This window comes from Gasterosteus aculeatus, chromosome 3, assembly GCF_964276395.1.
Source record: "Gasterosteus aculeatus chromosome 3, fGasAcu3.hap1.1, whole genome shotgun sequence".
Taxonomy (NCBI): domain Eukaryota; kingdom Metazoa; phylum Chordata; class Actinopteri; order Perciformes; family Gasterosteidae; genus Gasterosteus; species Gasterosteus aculeatus.
In genome coordinates, this window is record NC_135690.1 from 9,072,900 (window position 1) to 9,092,913 (window position 20,014).

General features: G+C 44.5%; 2 protein-coding genes across 2 annotated transcripts; both read right to left on the reverse strand.

Moving 5' to 3' along the window:
- Positions 1–471: 471 nt before the first annotated feature.
- LOC120814608 (segment polarity protein dishevelled homolog DVL-3) lies at positions 472–11,563 on the reverse strand. The gene is made up of 15 exons (XM_040169775.2): positions 10,911–11,563; positions 9,692–9,761; positions 7,652–7,767; positions 7,166–7,278; positions 6,708–6,843; positions 5,874–5,964; positions 5,710–5,779; positions 5,356–5,495; positions 4,823–4,899; positions 4,622–4,689; positions 4,391–4,540; positions 3,389–3,520; positions 2,923–3,090; positions 2,623–2,826; positions 472–1,750 (listed from the first exon to the last, which is right to left on the reverse strand). Exons 1-15 carry the CDS (start codon positions 11,069–11,071, stop codon positions 1,395–1,397), a joined length of 2,052 nt encoding a protein of 683 aa, XP_040025709.2. The 5' UTR covers positions 11,072–11,563; the 3' UTR covers positions 472–1,394.
- Positions 11,564–11,951: 388 nt separating this feature from the next.
- On the reverse strand, positions 11,952–19,382 carry copb2 (COPI coat complex subunit beta 2). Its single transcript, XM_040169774.2, has 22 exons — positions 19,035–19,382; positions 18,420–18,557; positions 18,171–18,257; positions 17,811–17,937; positions 17,527–17,675; positions 17,172–17,318; positions 16,855–16,954; positions 16,606–16,748; positions 16,245–16,444; positions 15,945–16,055; positions 15,763–15,851; positions 15,561–15,667; positions 15,247–15,390; positions 14,917–15,047; positions 14,507–14,714; positions 14,135–14,245; positions 13,737–13,951; positions 13,492–13,630; positions 13,172–13,309; positions 12,979–13,056; positions 12,687–12,824; positions 11,952–12,423 (listed from the first exon to the last, which is right to left on the reverse strand). Exons 1-22 carry the CDS (start codon positions 19,035–19,037, stop codon positions 12,328–12,330), a joined length of 2,799 nt encoding a protein of 932 aa, XP_040025708.1. The 5' UTR covers positions 19,038–19,382; the 3' UTR covers positions 11,952–12,327.
- Positions 19,383–20,014: the final 632 nt, after the last annotated feature.

The window sequence follows — 20,014 nt, forward strand, 5'->3', positions numbered from 1 at the left end:
CCTGGCACTGCTGCTCTTTAACTACCACCTTTCCTGAAAGGAATTCGGTGTTTATAGATCTTAAGCAAATGGTTGATTAAGTGGTCTCGTTTGATTCTGCCAGAGTCCATCTGATTGAACTCTTACTCCCCCCCCCCCCCCCCAAGTTCAATGAAACCACCTCTACATGTCTTTCCCCACCCGAACCACAGGGAACATTTTTGCATAGATTCATTCACTTCTGAAGCAAATCCAAATGAACACATATATTGTGTGTGGACACACATACGCATACACACGCATCTGTGCACCAGATTGCCTCACTTTCACATTCCTGATCTTAGGACAGTCCAGATTCCGCTGCCTTAAAATGCAAACATGAACCACGTACCATTAAAACCAAAACAAGGTCAGATATAAGACAGATATAAACACTAACACAAGCTATGGCACACATTTAAATAAAAACATCACACACACACTGCAGCAGCGTTAAGTCATAAAACTATATTTATAAATAAAAAGACATTTTTCCTTGATAAAAGAGTAGTGTGAAAGACATAAGAACTTCTTCCCACTACACATTATCACAAGACAGAGTCTGAAAATGCTCTGGTTAGAAGATGAAAATTCAGTTTAGTGTAAAAATGACTCTTGAAGCTGGATGCTCATGTTTAGTGTTTAAAAATGAAACTACTTGAGACCAACTACGTATATAATAAATCAAATGCATTCTTACAGTAAGACGGACTGTGGCTCTCTTGCACTACATACACATTTTTCCCATTTCTCTTAAATCGAGCAAACGTTTAAAAAGTCTGAATACGGTTAACAGTTAGTAATTTTTTCAGGTTGGTTGTTGCTATGGTTAAGAGGTCAGTGAGTTGGAGCTGAAAGCACACGAGGAAGGAAGAAGAGGCTTCTTGCGCTCAGTTTTGATGCGACAGCAGAAGGGGAGGACACAGAATGTCAGGATAATGGAGGAAGGGAGAGTGAAGAGAAGCGCAAATGAAAAGCAGCTACGTGGAAAAGCACTGCGTCATTATCCTCCGTCGTCTGCTCACGGCGCCTCGCTCCCTCTCTCACTCTTTGTCCTTACGCAAACTCTTCCTGACGGAGAAAACTGAGAAAGGAGCTTTGGTTCCATCTCGAGCGGGGAGGAGTTCTTCACTGAAGAAAGTATGGCCGCTAATACTACCAGGAAGGAAAAGCACAAGGAAGGAGGAACATTTTCTCCCAACATACACAACATGGTTGGTTCCACTTCTGCTTTTAGGAGAGCGGAACCAAGGCCTTGGGTTTTTGCTATCATGCCACCCCCCCACCCTCCCGGGTCCTGCCATGCCGTCCTTCTCAGATTCACAGCGACACAATGAAGCCCGATCTGCTGCTTGCTCATCGGCCCACTACCCGCGTTACATCACGTCGACGAAGAACTCTCCGGCGTTGCCCACCGCCATGCGCAGTGACTGCCGCGACGCAGTGAGCTCGGGGGGCACGGAGGCGAGCTCCCGGCCCGGCGGGGCACCGGGTGCGGCCGTCGACAGCGGGGGCTGGGGGGGCAGGCCGGGGGGGCCGTAGACCAGCCCCGGGCCGAAGGCTATCGAGTGGGAGTGGGCGCTGCGGTGGCTGACGGAGCTGCGGACGCTCCGCTCACTAGGGGGAGCCGCTGAGCGCTCACTCGGAGCTCGGTGGCTCCTGATCTCGGGTTCGCTGCCGCTGCCGCCGGACTTCCGACCCTCGTTTTTACTGCAGTTCGAGCCGCTGCTTCCTGTAGACAAGAGGGGGAGAAATGTGATTATCATCCAGGTTGCGATCAGCAATTACCATACAGCATTTCTCGCCGAGGAGGGCAGGCGCGAGTGACCCAGTTTGTGGGAGACTCTCAGGAGCCGCATGACTAATGCAGGCACGTGAGCGGACCATCCACAGGCCAAACAGCTCAGCCATTACTGAAGGCAATGCATGTTTTCATTTTATCACCACAAACAGCCTGCTCACTTAAGAGGCATGTTCTAGCTGAGCAGCAAATGGGGAGGCAAGACTAACGAAATGCAATTAAATATCCAAACATCCACTCAGGAATCCATGTTGCATCATGTAGCCCAGTTAAGTAAATGCAATGTACGTGTGCAACGACAAAAATGAGGACATCTGAGATGTGTGTGCAGTGGGTGGAGTGCATCTGTTGTTGGTCAGTAAATATATCCACTGTGTAGGCAAACTCTTCTTGAAACCACATTGTCTGCCTTTCAGTTTCTACACATGTTAATAAACAAGGCACCTGTAGAGCTATTGGATGGAATATTTATCACTTCAAGTAAGCTCATCCAAACACGCACTAGCCCTGGACTGGAAAATAAACTGTGTGGAGATCAAATATAAGTTGATTTCCTTTTTGGATTCGACAGCAAACCAGATGTTTGACACAGCAAAATGTTGAAGTATTCCATTCAATTTCTCTGTGCCAAGTGCCCCTTCAGCCATAACCAAAATGCAGCGGCAGCAGCTAGCATGAAATCCTAATGACTTTATAGCCTTTTACTCTGCTGAACAAACTAAAAACTTGATATGGCATTGACGTGGTTTCGCACTGACGGCTCTGTGGAATCACCAGAAGCAGCGCGGCCCAATAGCACTCACCGCTGTTCTGGCTTCCTGCGCTGCCGGCGCCCGGTCCACCGTGGCCGGGCTGTTGCATGTCGTACGGGTGTAGAATGGGGAACTGGTAGGGCAGAGTCATGGGCCAGGGGGCGGCACCCGGGTGAGGCAGAGGGGGGACAGTGTCCTGATCTGAAGCCCCGCCGCTGGAGCCGTCGTGTTCATGGAGAGACAGATGGGTCATGTCTGAGAGAGAGAGAGAGAAGGAAGAACTGGCTTAGACTTTGACACTTGTGCACTTGTTAACGCAAACGCGCGACAGAGATCTCGGCATCCACTCACTGCCACACAGGTCTCCGAAGACGTAGTAGCACTGCTCAGAGAAGGTGATCTTATTGACGGTGTGTCGTATGAAGCCGGCCTTCAGCAGGTTGCTGGCATATTTTCGGGCTTCTCGGCGATCTGAGAACCCCTCCACGTGATGGAAGAGCCAGTCCACCACATCCGAACCTGAGGACACAAAGACAGGCATCCTTTAAGTGCAGTTTTAATTAGATTCTATAGCTTATTTAACAATTTAGAATAATTTACGAGATTGGACTTGTCTATTAGACTCGTTTTAAATCAGGAACTAAGGAACATTTTATTTCTTCCAGAAATAAAAAAAAGTAATGCTGCTGTGATACACAACTGAACTGAATTGATGGATTAGGGAGGCTTTCCCTCAGGCGGTCATAAAAAGCTGAAAAGGGAAGATGGGTGGAGATGAATGAAGGAAAAAAGAAATGCAGGATCACGACAGACATACCGATGAAGGCATTCGCAATGGTAATCTTGAGCCACATCCTGTCCCGCACCTCCAGACCGGACTCTGGACAGGCCATGGCCTTAGCAACCGTTGCCATGTCGCTGTGGATGGAGAGGTGAAAGTCATCGAATCCTGGGAAAGATCAGAGGATATGTTATCAAAGGAGTAGAAGCACATGCAACTTTCTGCCCTGTTATTTTATTGTATATATTGAGCATTTCTCATTGTTATGTTTACTCCGTAACTTTACCTGCTGCTGTTACAAACAATAAATTAAGCTCACATATATGTAGCTCTGAAGGTTCCAACAATGTTTATCTGGTTGTTGAATTTGCTTTGGATAATATTTGGTTTCTTGTGGTCAGGACTGCAATGCAAAGCATCATGAATTTGACAAATTAGGTTGGATTCTTGATATAATTACACTATAACCGAGCTGTGCTTAATACTTATTACCATTGGCTTTTGGCACCAATACGGTTGGCGGTTTATGCAAAGTATATGAAAAAAGCACAACTAAACCATAAATTGAAGGCAAAAATGCCAGCATGTGATCATTTGACATGTATGTTCTGTCTGGTTAAATCTCCAGAATTGTGAGTCATATCATTATGGTCAAGAAATGTGTAAAGAGGAAAGCTTTTTTTTTTTTCTCCTGAGGGAAAGAAGAAACATGACCGCTTATTCCAGAAATTACAGGGAAGATGCGAGTTATGGCTTTGTTTTGACAAGTTATTGAGCAGATGGAAGCTAAGAGGCTGTACTCAGTAAAACGCTGGAACAGAGAATAGTCGCAGGAATCCAGTCTGCAGAAGGCAGGAAGAGATTTATCAACATGTACGAGGAAGTAATGTCCTTTTGGAGAACAGAGGATGATTGTGAAGTGAATTCAACAATCCCGGGACGTTTTTATGCCTCCTATCATAATGCTCAAGGTTACAGTGTAACAATGATTTGAATTAAAGGGCCTTGATAAGAAGCAATGAAGGCGATGGGACTCACGTTCAGTCTCAGGGATCGAGCTGCTGATGGAGGAGCTGGTGGAGGTGACGGTGCTCATAGAAGGGCTCATGCCATATGCGGGGTACACCCCGGTCATGGCCGCCGTGTGGGACACCCACGCGGCCGGGTCAATGGGCCGGATTGGCTCACCTGTTGAATTAAACGTAGGGTGGACCGTTACTTAAACGCATGTATGAGGAGGACAAACAAGAATAAGAGGTGAACACTCACTCCTTGGCAGAGCAAAGCAACTCCGAGGGTTTGGGTCCCAGCACTTGGCCACAGTCAGAGTAATGGGACTGATACAAAAACAAACAGAGACAACAAATGGCCTCAAATTTGGTCGTGTCCTGCATCTGTGTTTAAGGGACGAACATGTCTATGCGATCTACAGCCATGCGATTGTTTGACGTGGGCCAGTTTGCTGCTCACCCGGGCTTGTGCACAATGTCCCTCAGCACTCGAACGGCATCGTCGTTGCTCATGTTCTCAAAGTTGATGTCATTCACCTGCAGAGAAGAAAAGGATTAAAAATATCTCTACACGTTGAGAACATACATCTGCACAGAAGTGTGATTGATAATGTGAACGAAAGAACAGCCTTAAGTTCACTATTTAATGAGGTATGACACAATCACAGGTATACAGATGTTCTCCCTACAGTTTGCCATTAGGGGAACCGGCAGGCCTCCACACGGCGTCACATATTATAAATTGGAGGTGGCAATAAATAAATAAATAACATATTAAAGCTATTAACACTCCTGACTGACATATCCTGCTTTAGATTAAGACACTCATACAGTTAGTTATAATGGAATTGAAATTATATGTACACATAGGAGAGAAATTATGGGATAAGAATGTAAATAATATACTGGAATAGAATTTATGCTTTACACAGGTCCATCAGTGTAAAAACATGTCAGGAATCTGATAGCAATAAATGCAAAACACGCACACACCTGCAGCAGCATGTCCCCAGGCTCTATACGTCCATCTGCAGCCACAGCTCCTCCCTTCATGATGGAGCCAATGTAGATTCCTCCATCTCCCCTCTCATTACTCTGGCCCACAATGCTGATGCCCAAAAAGTTGTACTTCTCTGTAAAGAGGGAACAAACTATGTGTATTGAAGTAAGTAAAGACAGAAGAGGTGATCAAATGGAAAGAAATTAACTACATCTGCATATTCCCTCCATCTTGGGAAAGAGTGTGACTATTTAAGGAGGCGTTATTCAGAAGAAACGCACACTCTAATCATCCCAACAAATCAAATTGCATTCTGTGTTCAGCTCCCAACCGACCGAGTGACTCACCCATGTTGAGAGTGACAGTGATGATGTTCAGAGACATGGTGGAGTCTGTGATGCTGCTGAATGAAGAAGACTGGAGACAAGAAATGTAATGAGAAAAAGAACCAAAATAACCAAACGGCAACACAATTTCAAAAAAGAATTCTGAGACATATTTGCCGTCTCACCCTGTCGATGTTGGAGGCCTTGGGTTTCCGTCGGCGACGGCGGTGTCGTCTCATTAGACGAGAGGAGCTCTGCTCAGTGGAGCTGCTAAATCTGAATATAAGAGAAGAAGAAAGGTAGTTGGTTTTGAGATCACTCACACACACACACGTGTCTTACTATACGACCAAATATGTATTGCTACGTGCCAACTTATCTAAAAAGATATTAAACCGCATATGTTGAGTTATGGTAATAATAATAATTATAATAATCTACTTAAATCAAACTAAAAAAAACACACCACATCTAATGTGAATAAAAATACGTGAACAGAAACTGTAGAGAGAATCTTACCGGTCCACATTTATTTAAATGTTACCTACATGAATAAAAAATTAAACATCGTTCCCACTAAGAGCTTTCACACCCAACCCACTTCATTTATTAGAACTTTTACCCCGAATTAAATCCTGAACGTAGAATCAGTGCCAATGATTTACACACATTTTGTTCAGGCAAAAGTTAATTTCTTGGTGTGTTGTAGAAAATCTACTGACGAAGCTGTTCTCCAGATCTGGATGAAGGATGGGTGAGCAAGGCGGGAAGGGTGGAGGGGGCGGGGGGATCCCAGAATGGCAGAGTCTCTTAAGTGGGTCGAAAATATTTTAACGACCCCTGCAAGAGAACCAAAGGGGATAACCACAAAAACCAACAGAAAACCCCATTGTGTTTACCTCTGCCAAAAACCCATCACGTGTAGGTGCAGACACATTCCTCAAGCCAAAGGGCTGTTTTTGTCATTGGGAAAGTGACCTAATGAACAACATGCTGGACAGCGACACAGGATATCAGACCTGCTGGTTGCGTCATCATCTTCTGAATCATAACAGGAAGTAGACTCCAGCTCGCTGCTCATGAAGGACGAGCAGCTGTCGTATTCGGGGCCGCCGCGTCCAATCGAACGCCCCGGGTGTCCATTCTGTCTTCCACCTTCAGTGGGACGGCATTAGGACCAGCAGGACACAGGCATACACGAGGCCCACAGAAATATACATATTTTATGACAAAGGATACAAGTTGAGTCATGATGCTTCTCTTCATGCTTATCGAACCACAATCATCAAGCATCTTAGGCCCCACATGCTTCCCGGTTTATAGAATCTCTGATAGAATCAGGCTGCAGATGTGCATCTCTCACGTCACTGTGCGTACGCTGCGCTCAGCTTTTCATGTGCTGATGCATGATAAAACCCACGATGCCCCCTCCCACCACCCCCAGATGAATAACATCAGTGAGCGGTGACTTCCTGACCGTGTTCGTTGGTGTGTTTCCGCCGCGGCCTGTCCCGCTCTCTCCTCTGCGACACCATGGAGCCGGTCTCTGTCTCGTTGTCCAGACTGTCTCGACCACTTGCCGCGATACCACTTCAGACAGAGACATGCACGACAGAGTTAGTGTTGAGAAATGTTTGTATTAAACGCTTCTTGTTATAATCACATTACAAAACTATAAAAAGACTGGGGAGCGCAAATGAGAGACACCAGTTGCTGCACATCAAATTCCAGAATTACGATAATCTAATGATAAACGTTTATCAAGACAAAAAAGGTGGGTTTTATTTCCTCCTGCGCAGTCACAAGTAGTCACACTTTTCCAAGTTGGCCGTTTCCTCTGTTACCGTGGTTATTAGGAAACACAGGACACATTCACACTGAGCCAAACACAAAGTATGCATGGCCTCTTTCTCACACACAGACAGAGAGAGAGTATGACACGCTCTTTCCCCAATATACTGACTGATAGGAGGGTGGTCTCGAGTCTCCGATGCCCCCCGTCCTCTCCAAAGGCAGAGCCGCATCTATGCTGTCCGCCACGGAACTTGCGTCTGTGTGGGCCCCGTCTCCAGAGACCAACTGTCAACAGACAAGGGAGTCGGGTCAGTGCGGGGAACGAACACAGGGAGCGACACGGAACATGTGGGTGACGGCACAGGTGTGTTTACACTAGACAGTACTCAAGGGCCGGCTGCTATATGCCCGCTTTGCAGAGGCTTGGCAGTAATTATGGATTGTTGGGCATTACCATGTCTCATTAACTGTAGAATAAATCAAGTAGTTGTCAACCAATTTCCTGCGGACAGAGCCACGCTGTGGAACAGACCGTAAACCAAGTTGTTATTCGTCTCCCGGACTGTGTTGCCCGAGTAACCAAAGTGAGGAAGAAGTGCGATGCAATAAACCATGACCGTTGTTCAGGACAAATGATGTGACCAATGAGTTTTAACATTACAATACACGGCCTTCACCATTACAAAGCATCCTCCCTCTTGACACTGGGCCGTGAATCTGTAGATCTTTGTCGTCTTGGCCATATTAAACATGCAAGCAATAACAAGCTTAAAACTAACACTGGATCAATGGGAAACAGTGTACACCATTAGCAGCCCACATTTGCTCTGTGTTTACATTACAACTGGGATATGACTATAATCATTTAGTACACCGTTTCTTTGGTGTAATGAGCAGCAAAAAGTTAAATCAGACGTTTGAACTAAAGCATTCTATGTTTTACACGCAGCATACCCAGGTTGTGTTGTGCCAGCTTCACCACACCCGTCATGTTAATTACACTTTGTATATTTCATCAATTGTGTTTGGCCATAAAACACTTTGGGTCGAATTAATGAATGTTTGTTCCATTTCAGGTTCAGTTTAAAAAGGCAAAACAAAGTGTTGTGGTGAAAGGGGAAGGTGTGTAGTGACTGCAGGACATTTACGGTGCACCAGGAGAATGTGGGAGATACAATCTGGTTGTCAGCTTACAATGAAGTACAACAGGCCAGATTGAGGGTGCTGGTCTGTTGTGATACTGTGAGGATAGTGGGCCGGGCCCCCGGACCCCCGAGAACCATCAATCACATCATTGAAACAACAGATGAATGGTGGAGACAAACAAAAGGACACACCGTAGCAGAGATAACGTTTCATTGTAGATGGAACATTTCAACAATCCCCAGGAGATAACCAATAAATTCAAATACATCTCTCACACACACAGACACACAAAAACAGAGGAATTGGCTTTGAATCAAACCTCCAATAGTGGAATGAAAATCACCACAACAGAGGGTCACATCAAAACAAGCACGCTGGATTATCAAACAGTATCCAACAAGAACCCTGTGTTGATCATTCGTAACGAAAAACCTGTAATTATAACCACACTGTGAACTGACCAAATACCTTTCGCTTCATGAGTCAATCTTCCTGTTAGAGGACATGCAGCGTGACCTTTGTTTTGGGGGGATTTTTTCGCCTATCCTGTGATTTCACTTGTTTTAACCCAATTTCCAGTTGAAGGGAGAGGAATGAAGAACCGGCACCAGATGTCTCTTGTGTTACGGAGACAGAATAATTACTGCTGTGAGCCTCTAGATGAGATACTGCATGCAAGCACATGCATGCAAGTCGGCCTGGGTTGCACACTGTTACTAGCTGGTAGAGGAATTTTATGGAATGAGTTTAAAATAATTGCTGATCACCTTCTAAAAGTGCGTTGAACACACACAGATATAAAGAGTGTTTGCCTCGGTCTGTTGCTCTTCTGCTGCTCATTATGTGATAATGATATTAACACCCGGAGGAATAGGGCATCTCCTTAGAGACCCAGTATGAATGTGGTCCCTGGCCAGCAGATGGGAATCATTGTTACACTCACACGCAAACAGTTGCCACACAGACACACTTAATCTCGCACACAGACAACACAGACACAATAAACAAAACCAAAAGGGGATGATTTGAATGAGGAAAAAAAATGAATGGACTTCAAACCTACCCATGACACCACGCGTCCATTAAAACAGGGCAGTTTAGCGTTGTCGTCAGATATTTCCTCCTTTACCACCCTGTAAAGAGAACAAAGCTGTTGCAGTAAACCTTAACCAACACAAAAGCCCTCTCAGGGCAATAAACATGAGGCAGGAGAAGGAAAGACGAACATACTGGGACAGTCAGCGCTTTACACTATTCCTACACGTATCCACCTCAAGACACATAATATTGCTCAATGCCAATGTAAAATGCTGCGCTGGTTGTTGTGTAATAAAGGCAGTTTATTATTGAAACCCTGAATGAACAGTAATGGCCGGGGAGACATCTGTCACGGTGTCTATTCCATTCACATAGGTTGAGCTACCCCCGTTTGGAGTTTCAATAGTCTATTTACATACTAACCCAACCCTCTTCACAGCACAAAAAACATGTCTTTCCCCACTTACAGATGTTAAGAAGTCTCTACCCCACCCTAGTTTGAGTTTTGCCGGGAACCACCTTTGAAACATCTGGCTCATCTTTGCTTTTTAAAAACAGACATACGTTCTCCCCCCTTTTCCTTATTTTAGATTTCTGTAGAAGGCACTCTATGGAGGGACATAAAGCGTCTACTTTTCCCACCTATGTTTTTTAACACAAAAGGCCATGCTCATAAAGCTGCCAGAGTGATGAACAGGGCATTCCTCAGTCCAACTCTGCATTCCTGGGGCTAATAGACAGCAGCAGCAGGGCCTGCAGAACCCACTGAAACACCGTGAAACGACCCCCAAAACCCCCCCATATATCCACCACCAACCAGCTGACAGCACTAACCAGTCAAGTGATGCCCACTGCACTTGTTACCACTCCTGCCCTAAGTTGACGTACCAGGTCGGGACTCTTCTAGTTTTCTTCTTACCGCTGGAGTTTGTGCAGCGGACAATTACCAAACTTGGTCACAAGCCGCACGCGCAATGTAAACAAACGCGGCTGACGACGCTGAACAGACGTGCTAACGCTAGCAGCTAACAAAGGAACCGCAACGCGAAGAGCCGGCTGACGGACCCGCAGCGCCAGGTCGCGTTTATAAGTTGCTGACAGGCCGGCGGAGAGAGGTGACGAGTTCGCATGAACCGAGCTGTGACCCCCCCCACAACCCTCCCCGTAGAGACGGATGAATAAAACACTGGGCGCCGCGCGGAGACCCCCGCGTTGAGCACAATAAACCAGTTTTTAACGGTTACCCGAAGTCATCGTCCATGGATTTGAAGAAGAATTTGTAATTCGGCTTCTTGAGGACGTTCTTGAAGTCCGCCAGAGTGACTTTGTCCGCCGGTACCGACAGCTTCACCAGATACGGCGTCTCTTGGTCGTCCAGGTGGTAGATAATTTTGGTCTCCCCCATCTCGGACTGCGGCTGAGGCGACGCGGGCAGGGTGCATCAAGCCGAGGGCCCGGCAGGCTCCCTCTCGGGCCCCGACTCCCCGTGGCGATGGCGGCGGCCGGTGCCGTGGTCCGTCCACGGGCTCTTCCTTGTTGACCTAACGCTGCTTAGCACTGGTTCTCCCCTCTGCTCGTTAGCTAGCTAGCTAGCTAACTAGCGTTATTAGGGAAAAAAGCACCTTGCGCTTCCACAAAAGCGTCCAAACTGACGTCAGAGGTTTGAGTCGCGATAGTTCCGTTTGTAATCCAACTTCCAATACGAGTTTAGTTTGAAAACGGAGAGAAGGTCAACAGTCTTTACAGACCGGTTTTTTCCCCTTCTCGCTAGCTGCCGAGCTCGGTACTTTGTTGCACACGAAACTGCACAAAAATCGTCGAAGCCCGTCTAAGAAGAGCGCCACCCGCAGGCGAGGAGGGGGAATGTTCCTCCCGGGTCACTGCGCGGCACGAGCCCGCAGACGGTCACACGGAGGACACGTATTTAACCAATATACCTTCATTTATTAATTGACAATATTCAACAATAAGCAAATTTCCACTGTGAATTCTAGTCAGTTTATACACCATTGTAGATGTTATCTTATATATTCCCACTTTCTCAGTTTTCTGTAAGGGCAGAGAAATGGAGCTCATTGTGGTATTTGTGCAATAACTATTACACAAGCAGACAAATAAATGATTCTGCCCCAATTGTTAACATCGCATTTATGATACAACACAATTATTTTCAAGAAGATGCCATTTTCTTTCCGCTTTAGTCAAAGGACCTGCCCTACGGAAACATGGAAACTGAAGTTTCATTCTGTGTCTCCTATTGTACAAAAACACTTCAGTCAAATAGGAATATTTACAGCAACTGAAGTTTATTTGACTGAATGAATTTTGATTTCCCAGTACAGACAACACAAAGCAGAGTAAATATAACAGATCACTCAATAGACAGTTAGCGAAAGTGTCTCAAACAATTAATAAATGGGTTTACAAAATGGAGAAATGTTTGAAATAGACGTGGGTCTACTGCTATTCATCTCTGATATCATCTTCATTATAATCATAATCTACTTAATTCCTGCCACTGCAGTCGGCGGATGTGACAATATAATATTTTTACGTACAAATACAAAAAAGGGGAAAGGGAGTTTGGTCTCTTTCTTTTTTTTCATCTTTTTTCTTTTAAATAAACTCATACGAGTCAGAGTAACAGAGTGGTGTCACGTCTCAGTCATCCAGAAAGTCATCATCTAGGTTAACGTCTGTGGTGTCGATGTCATCCAGCTCGAGGTTGTCCAGGTCCACTTCCAGCTCATCCAGAGTCTACATAAAGACACAAAGAATCATTTGTTTTCATTAGAATTATTTGGTAATTTATTCATATTTCATCCTATTTATCCTGTTTTTTAGATGTATTGTTAACTTCATTGAATTTAAATATGTAAAACAACAGTCAAATGTTTTTCTATTTTATTTATTCAGACAGTTGCAGAGCACAATATTGGGCTGATGATTCATTAATTTGGATTAAGTAGCAGTAACTTTTGGGTTTTTACAACGGTGAGAAATCACCGTGAGAGTCCAACCTCTTTTTGAGACTGTGTTAACTCAGGGATTTCCTCCTGCTCTTCTTTGTCCACTGCAGCAGAAGCAGCAGGTTCCGGGAGTGAAGATGTCACAGCTGCAGCGACCAGAGCCGCCGTTGGCTTCTCACTGTCCTGTGTCTGCCGCAAAAAGGGAGTCAAATAAAGTTGGAAAGTTTGAATAATAATAATAATTCTCTAAAAGTACTCAAAGACGCTTAGAACTGCAATCTGATTTTTCAAATACCATTTTTACTCATACTATGGGCTGGCTCAAAAGAAAATGTTGACAAACCTTGGGAACAGTTGGAATGAAGGTCCCTTTGGGCTCGTACCCCTGAGCCTCCTCAAGAATATTCCTGTCTTCATTGAGCTGAGAAAGGTTGTGTCAAATATTTATGAGATTTATGAGGGATTGCGACAAAACTTGAGGAACATTGCAGGCCCACAACGCAACTACCTCATTGGTTAAAACTTGTGCAACTCACCGTGACCAGAGGATATTCTTTGGCAGGCCTAGAGGTGCCCAAGCAGGACTCTCGGAGGTAGTGCTCTGCGCTAAAGGCTTCTCTCAGCCCGGGGAAAAGGTTCTCGTATTCTGTTGGGTCTGCCAGAGACTCGGCCGCCTGAAATGACAAGCCCGCACAAGGAGTCGTGTTCAATAGGAAATATTCAGATATTTAAACCCTTAAAAACACAACATCTTGTTGTTGTTTTGGCGCATATTGTTTTCTCAATCTTAGTGTTTAAGTTCTTTACAATATTGACATCTTTTCAAATAAACAATATTCCTGATCAGAGAACAGACCTTTGTGTTGACTTTAGCCAGGTTCTCCCTCCATAATTTGACCACACGTGACACCTGACTTGGCAGGTAGGTGCGAGCCAGGAAGGCAGCTTCAGGCAGCCGGTTGGTTCTGATCAGCAGCTCCAAACACTGATCCAGACTGCGGGGAGAAGACGATATGATGAGCGGTTCCCGCATGTTCCATGTGATCATTACATATCTATGCCGTAATCTGTGCACCTATGTCCCAATCATGTGCTACTCACTTCCCCTGCAGGAAGTAGGTCATGAAGGCCACATTGTTCTTGCCGTCTCTCTCGGCCCCCTCAGCCAGCTTGCCCACCATTGTAGCGTTTCCGGAGGCTGTTGCGAGGAGGAGCAGGCCACCGTAATCCTGAGCGTGATGCAGGCACTCCTGGGCCAAGCCGAATTGGCACTTACTGATTGCCAGCTCCGCTAACTGTTTCCACTTCTGCTCCGCCTGCAGGGTTTTAAAATGAAAAATATTAAGAAACGCACTGGGCAGAGAACTGGATCGGTACCAGCATGAAATGACCACATTATTCAAAGGCTCGTGACCCATTGGGAATTGTATGGTCATTTTTTCGCCTTGTGGTATGTCAGAGTTTGCCTCAGTTTCAAGAGCCAACTACTATAGTCCTACCTCGGCCTCCGCAGCCAGCTGGTAGGCAATTTTCAACTCTCCCAGCTGCAACGCCAGCTCAAACCGGTGTTCTGGGTCTGTGGACACAGCAAGCGCCTGCTGCTTGAAGCCCTGAAGAGCAGAAAAAAGGAAAAAAACTCACCATCTTACAATCACAGCCTGTACATCCATGTCAGAATAGAAAAAAACCTAATCCTTTATCAATTATATATCATCTGGTATCATGGATAGTGGCCCTGCATGACGGCTTATTGCAGGGCTTTCTTATCAAAAAAGCTGCATCTTTTCCGTTACATAATCTGACTGCTATTTACAAGGTACATTGGAATTAAACTGAATAAGCAAAATCAACTCATAATGCATTTCCCTTACCTGTTTCTCCAGGAAATGGGCGACCCTAGTCCGCTGCTCTTTAGCAATTGTGGGAAGCACCTTGTCGGCCATTCCAAAGTCCCTCCTCATTACGGCAGTCTGGTACTCCAGGACGGAGACCAGCAGGGAGTAGCTCACGATGTTGAGCTCTTTGTCTCCAAGGTACAGACGGTCGTCCTTGGGTATGTAACCCAGCAGGTACATGGTCCTGCAGGGAGAGAAAGCAGTTGGCGTGAAAGATTCAGCATCCTTCACAGTACTCAGATACACTTTTACACCTTAGAGGTTGTTGTTTCCACACAATGTATGCAACGTTAAGAAGTTGCTTGAGAGATACGTGCCGTGCAGTGTTTGGAAAGGGTGGGCATTAAGGTTTATTCAGCTTAATCCTAAAATACCGGTATTGGTACCTGTCAAGGTGAGCGATGGTGACGATCTCTCCTCCTACATAGTAGTTGAGTCTGTTCACAGAGCTGGTGTAGATGAAGCAGTCCCCTACCCAAAGTCCAGTCTTTACAATCTCTTGGATTTCTCCCTGGACCTGGAAATAAAGAAATGTATAAATCACACAAAAAGGAGGTGAATGTAAGATATATATATATATATATATATAAATAAAAGAGAGAGAGAGAGAAAGCACTCCTTCATTTGAATGTAAAGCATTGAGTTGAAGCTATGCAATGAAATAGAACTATGTGGATACAACAAAGATTAAATAAAATTACGAGTAAAGCACCCACCTCAAAGGCATCTTCAATGCCATCCTCAGTCACTCCTTCGTTATTCTCTTGGGAAGCAGCTACTTTTTCTGACATATAACGCAGAATGAAAAAGGACTCCTCTGTAGCGATGCAGACCAGTTCACCAGAATCTGACCAGAAGATCTGGGTTGGTTATGAAAAAAGAGGAAGAAAGGGTGAGAGAGTGAGAAACAAACAAGTTACTAAAACAACAATACTTTTTTTAGGCCTTTAATACATGGCTTACATACAGTGCTGTTAAAGTTCAATCAATAATCGAGACTAGGATCTAACCTCAAAATAAAAAGTCTTACATGTTTGGGCTGGATCTCAATGCGGCGGACCAGCTCTGTGTTCTCCCAGTCATAAAATGCCAGGCCATTCACTGACCTCACCCCAAGCAAGAAACCTCCGTAGATCCCTGCAGGGAGGAACGGCAACACACACAGTGAAGAAGACAGTGGGACACGTCCACTTCAAAACACCACAAGTTCATTACGATACAATGTTAATTACCTTCCGCTCCAAAGTCTGGCTTAAAAGACTTCTTTTCTTTGAAATTTTTGAAGATCTTGACAATGCTGTTGCTTTCTCTGATGGCATATCTGTTACAGAACAAAAGAGTGAGGCAGTTCATTTTCTGAATAAGGAGGTATACAGCGGGGACGTATCGCATCTATTTCCAACAGCATACTTACTCAGATGAGTCATGAGCCCAGACAAACTCCTGCGCCGAACCGAAGCTCTTGTTCCTCAAAGCCATTGCAGTATAGATGATATACTCTCCATCCCCGCACACCACAACAAACCTGGTGCACACAAAAATACATATAGTGAAGATCAATCATCTTGCAAAGATACGTATAGTCTGAGAAATGAAAAATAATCACATTCAAGGATAATTTATCGTCATATTGCAACACAGGGCTTCACATTAGTGGGGCTGCTGCACATTTTTGCCCGATTCTGAGATAATCTTAACGAGTCAAAAGGCATACCTTCCATTAGGGTTATGCTGAATGGTTTGGGGGTAAATTTCACAGCTTCCCATGTCTTTGACAGCCAATGGGAGCCTCTCTCCGTCCTTGATCTCAGCATCACCCATGGCCTTCAGGTTGGCTTGCTGTACCTCACTGTGTTTAGCCCAGATGATTTTTCCGTTGGTATCCATAGACATCGCTGGCTCCTCCCGACCCACCTACACAGCAGATGTCGACAGTTATTTGACTCCATATATAATACAATTCATCTTGATTTCTTCCAAAGATCAAATTCCCCTTTCCTTCTACATTACTATTCAGCAACATGTAAGGACATTTACGGGCAAGAGTTTATTTTGTCACTCTCTCTTTTGCTCACCTTGATAATGATGCTGCCTTCATCGTAGCCCAGCGCCACATTGTTGGAGCCTCGGAGGCCGCACACACACCACACTCTCTCCATGCCGTAGTTTAGAGTGCTCTCCAGGCGGTAAGTGCTCGAGTGCCAGATACGCACCGTGCCTACAGAGGGAGGAGGTAAAGTTGCATAATCCGGCAGGCCGTGAGCTGAAATGCATTGTGGGGGTGTTCGTGTACGGAGTTTAGGATGAGCGGGATTTTTGCTCACCGTCTTCTGATCCAGTGATGATGATGGGCAGCTCAGGGTGAAAGCTGACACAAGAGACATTCTGGGCGTGGCCCTCCAGAGTCTGAACACAGGTCTTGTTCTACAACACAGGGGAAGAAAGTTAAACATGCGTGTTAAACAAAGCTAACGGATGGTCATATGAAGGATATAGCTGATCAATGACGCAAATATACACCGTTTTTAGAACTATCAACTCTCTTAGAAAGCTCTAATTATTCATTTTTTAAGTTCATTAGTTGAATGATTATTGTTTTGTGGCTTACTTTTATATTCTCGTAGAAGAGAGGTTTTTTTACCTGGTAGTCCCAGATCTTTACTTGGCGGTCATCAGCCCCTGAGATGAGGTACGGCTTGTCTCCTCCACTATAATAGTCAATGCAATTGACCCCTTTCTCGTGACCTTCCAAAGTAAAATTGGGGGACGAAGATCCTAGCTGCCAAACCTGAAACAACCCATTGGACACATCAGAGAACCAACTAATTCACTTCAAATACATTTAATTTGAAGTATATTGTAATTATACGTCTACAATTAAAGACATGTCATTTATAGTCATTAAAGACCTGTAAGGCAGAATAATCTGGGTGTCCCAGAGATCCAATGACAAGATAAAATTAGCAGCAGTAAAGACATCAGCAAGCGGCACCTACCTTAATTGTTCTGTCCAGGGAGGCACTGGCAAACTGATTGTTGTCCTTAGGGTTGATGACAATCTGCATGACGTAGTGAGTGTGGCCCTCAAACACCTGGCTGCACGACCACTTCTTCTCCCAGTCCCACAGCTTGATCAACATGTCATCTGCACAGAAATACATTCACGCTTGTTTGCACTTAATACGCTGTCTCTGAGGACACTGGTACCAAGACACCTTTGCGTTCTTACATCAAGACGTCAGAAGAGGCTACCCATCGTTATTTAAGTGTACTGGCTTACCACTGCTGGTGAGGATATAAGGCTGGGTCGGATGGACAGCGATGCAACGGATATAGTCAGAGTGGGCCTCAAACATGTGGACACGCTCCAAAGTGTTGTAGTTGAACACCCGGATCTGCATGTCATCCTGACCAGGGAGAAAAACGATTCAAACATTAGTCAAGGAAAAGTCAAATGTAAAAACACTGTGACCCTGTTTTAAGGTTTACTGCACATGCCCACACATGCACATAAACTATACTAATTAAGGACATTCAAACTCGGATCTCAGGTTTATACTACTAGTTTGTGAAACTGCTCGTGTTAGAGACAACAACTGTCAAGATTCATGGCCTCAACAGGAAAATGGATCAAACTCACCGCTCCTGTAATGACCCAGTTCTTCCTTGCCACAAACTTAGAGGCTCTGACGGGGAGGTCACATACTTCGAAGGTCTTGACGAGTGTCTGGGGGAAAAAAAATAAGACCATTGATGAAATTGTTTGCGGCAAATTCCTCACTTCTTTCTTGTGTTTGTCAAGTCCGCTTAGGACTATACAGTAACAAATCAAAGAGTGGATAGTTCGTGTTAATCTGTGTTTTCTGACGCAGCTTCAATGGGATCACACCTGCGTTTCGTGGTTCCACACACAGACACTGCCGTTGTAGAGACTGGCCAGCATCCATGGCTCAGTTGGGTGAAGGTCCACACTCTTCACTCGGTCTGACCGAGCCGTCAGCCTCCGCTTTATGTCCAGCCTCAGAGGCTGAAAAAATACACAACCTTTGGTACTTTCCCCTTTTGTTCCTCCACCGTTCAAACTCTCGTGATTTTCATGGTCATTTGGATTGGGACATGGTAGAAACTCTATAGTAAAAGGATAGTTAGATAGCTAACGCTAGGTAGCAAAATAACCATTAGCATGCTAACACATTTAAGCCAGACCAACTCAATGATCGCAAAAACCTAAACCAGTACAACGCATTTGAATTAATTCGACTCAAAACAAAAGTAACGTTAATCACTCGAACTTCCGTTCACCAACAACCGTTGCTTAAAAAATGACATTAGTTAGCTTTTGAGCAGCAGGTTATCTTGCTAACTCAAGCTAGTTAGCCGCTAAGCTATTCACAATAAGGCATTTCTATTTGACAATTTCACTGCCCTTTAAAACATAAACAGGGACGCTCGGATGACCTATATCAAAATAAAACATGCATGAACTATTTCGAATGTCTCTTACCATAATTTATCCCCGTGTTGTCACAATAAAATCCGATAAATGAGATGTGAGCAGTGGCAATCGGGTTCCTGCTGTTACGGCTGCTGAAGAGAGCACTAACGTTAGAGATACTGACGTGGAACTTCCTGAGTTTCAGTCTCGCGTGAGTTGTGCTCTAGAAGTGGTGACGTGACGTGACGCTCTGCGCTGCAGTCGCTGAGTGTCAAGGTAACAAAACCAGCCGTTCCCGTCTTACGTCGCAATTCCATTATACCAATTTATTTTTATATTTGTGACGGGGAGTACCAAGGGGTCGGGCTAAACCGAACCTGTATTTTTCAGTCCGGCTCGAGGACTTCCCCCTCTTATGATAAAAAAGACCCTGGTGTTACTCCAGTAGTTAGAAGTAAAACAGCCCCCCCCCCTACTTGGTGTCACATATTACTAACTTGCTTTACTTTGCAATTGTCTAAGATCTACTGATGATTATCATCATACATTTCTGCATGACGTTTTTTTTCTCTTTCTTCCTGTTTCTTGTCCACATTTTACTCATTATAGCTACATAACACCAACATATATTGTTATTCCGAGCAAAGAGGATTTATTTTGTACAAGTTGTGTTAATCATGACTATGATATAATTGTAACAAGAATGCCCCCATGTAAAGAATAACTTTGCTATATATATATTTCTTTTTTTATATACACAATATACACATTCATTGATCAGTCTTCTATAATCATATTCATCAGTTGTATCAATTTCCCAGACACATAAAGTTACAAAACGTTTCAATGTCTCAGGCTTAGATCCTGTTGTTTATAATTCAATAATAATATACTGTACTATAATATCATTTCACACCCAAGGTACTACCATGTTTCCCCACCAGATGACAATCTAAGCATCTGTTTATAATATACCTTACTGAAGTGACTGTGTGTGTTCAATATAATGTGAAAATGATCAAACAGAAACCCCTCTCAAAGTCACTTTA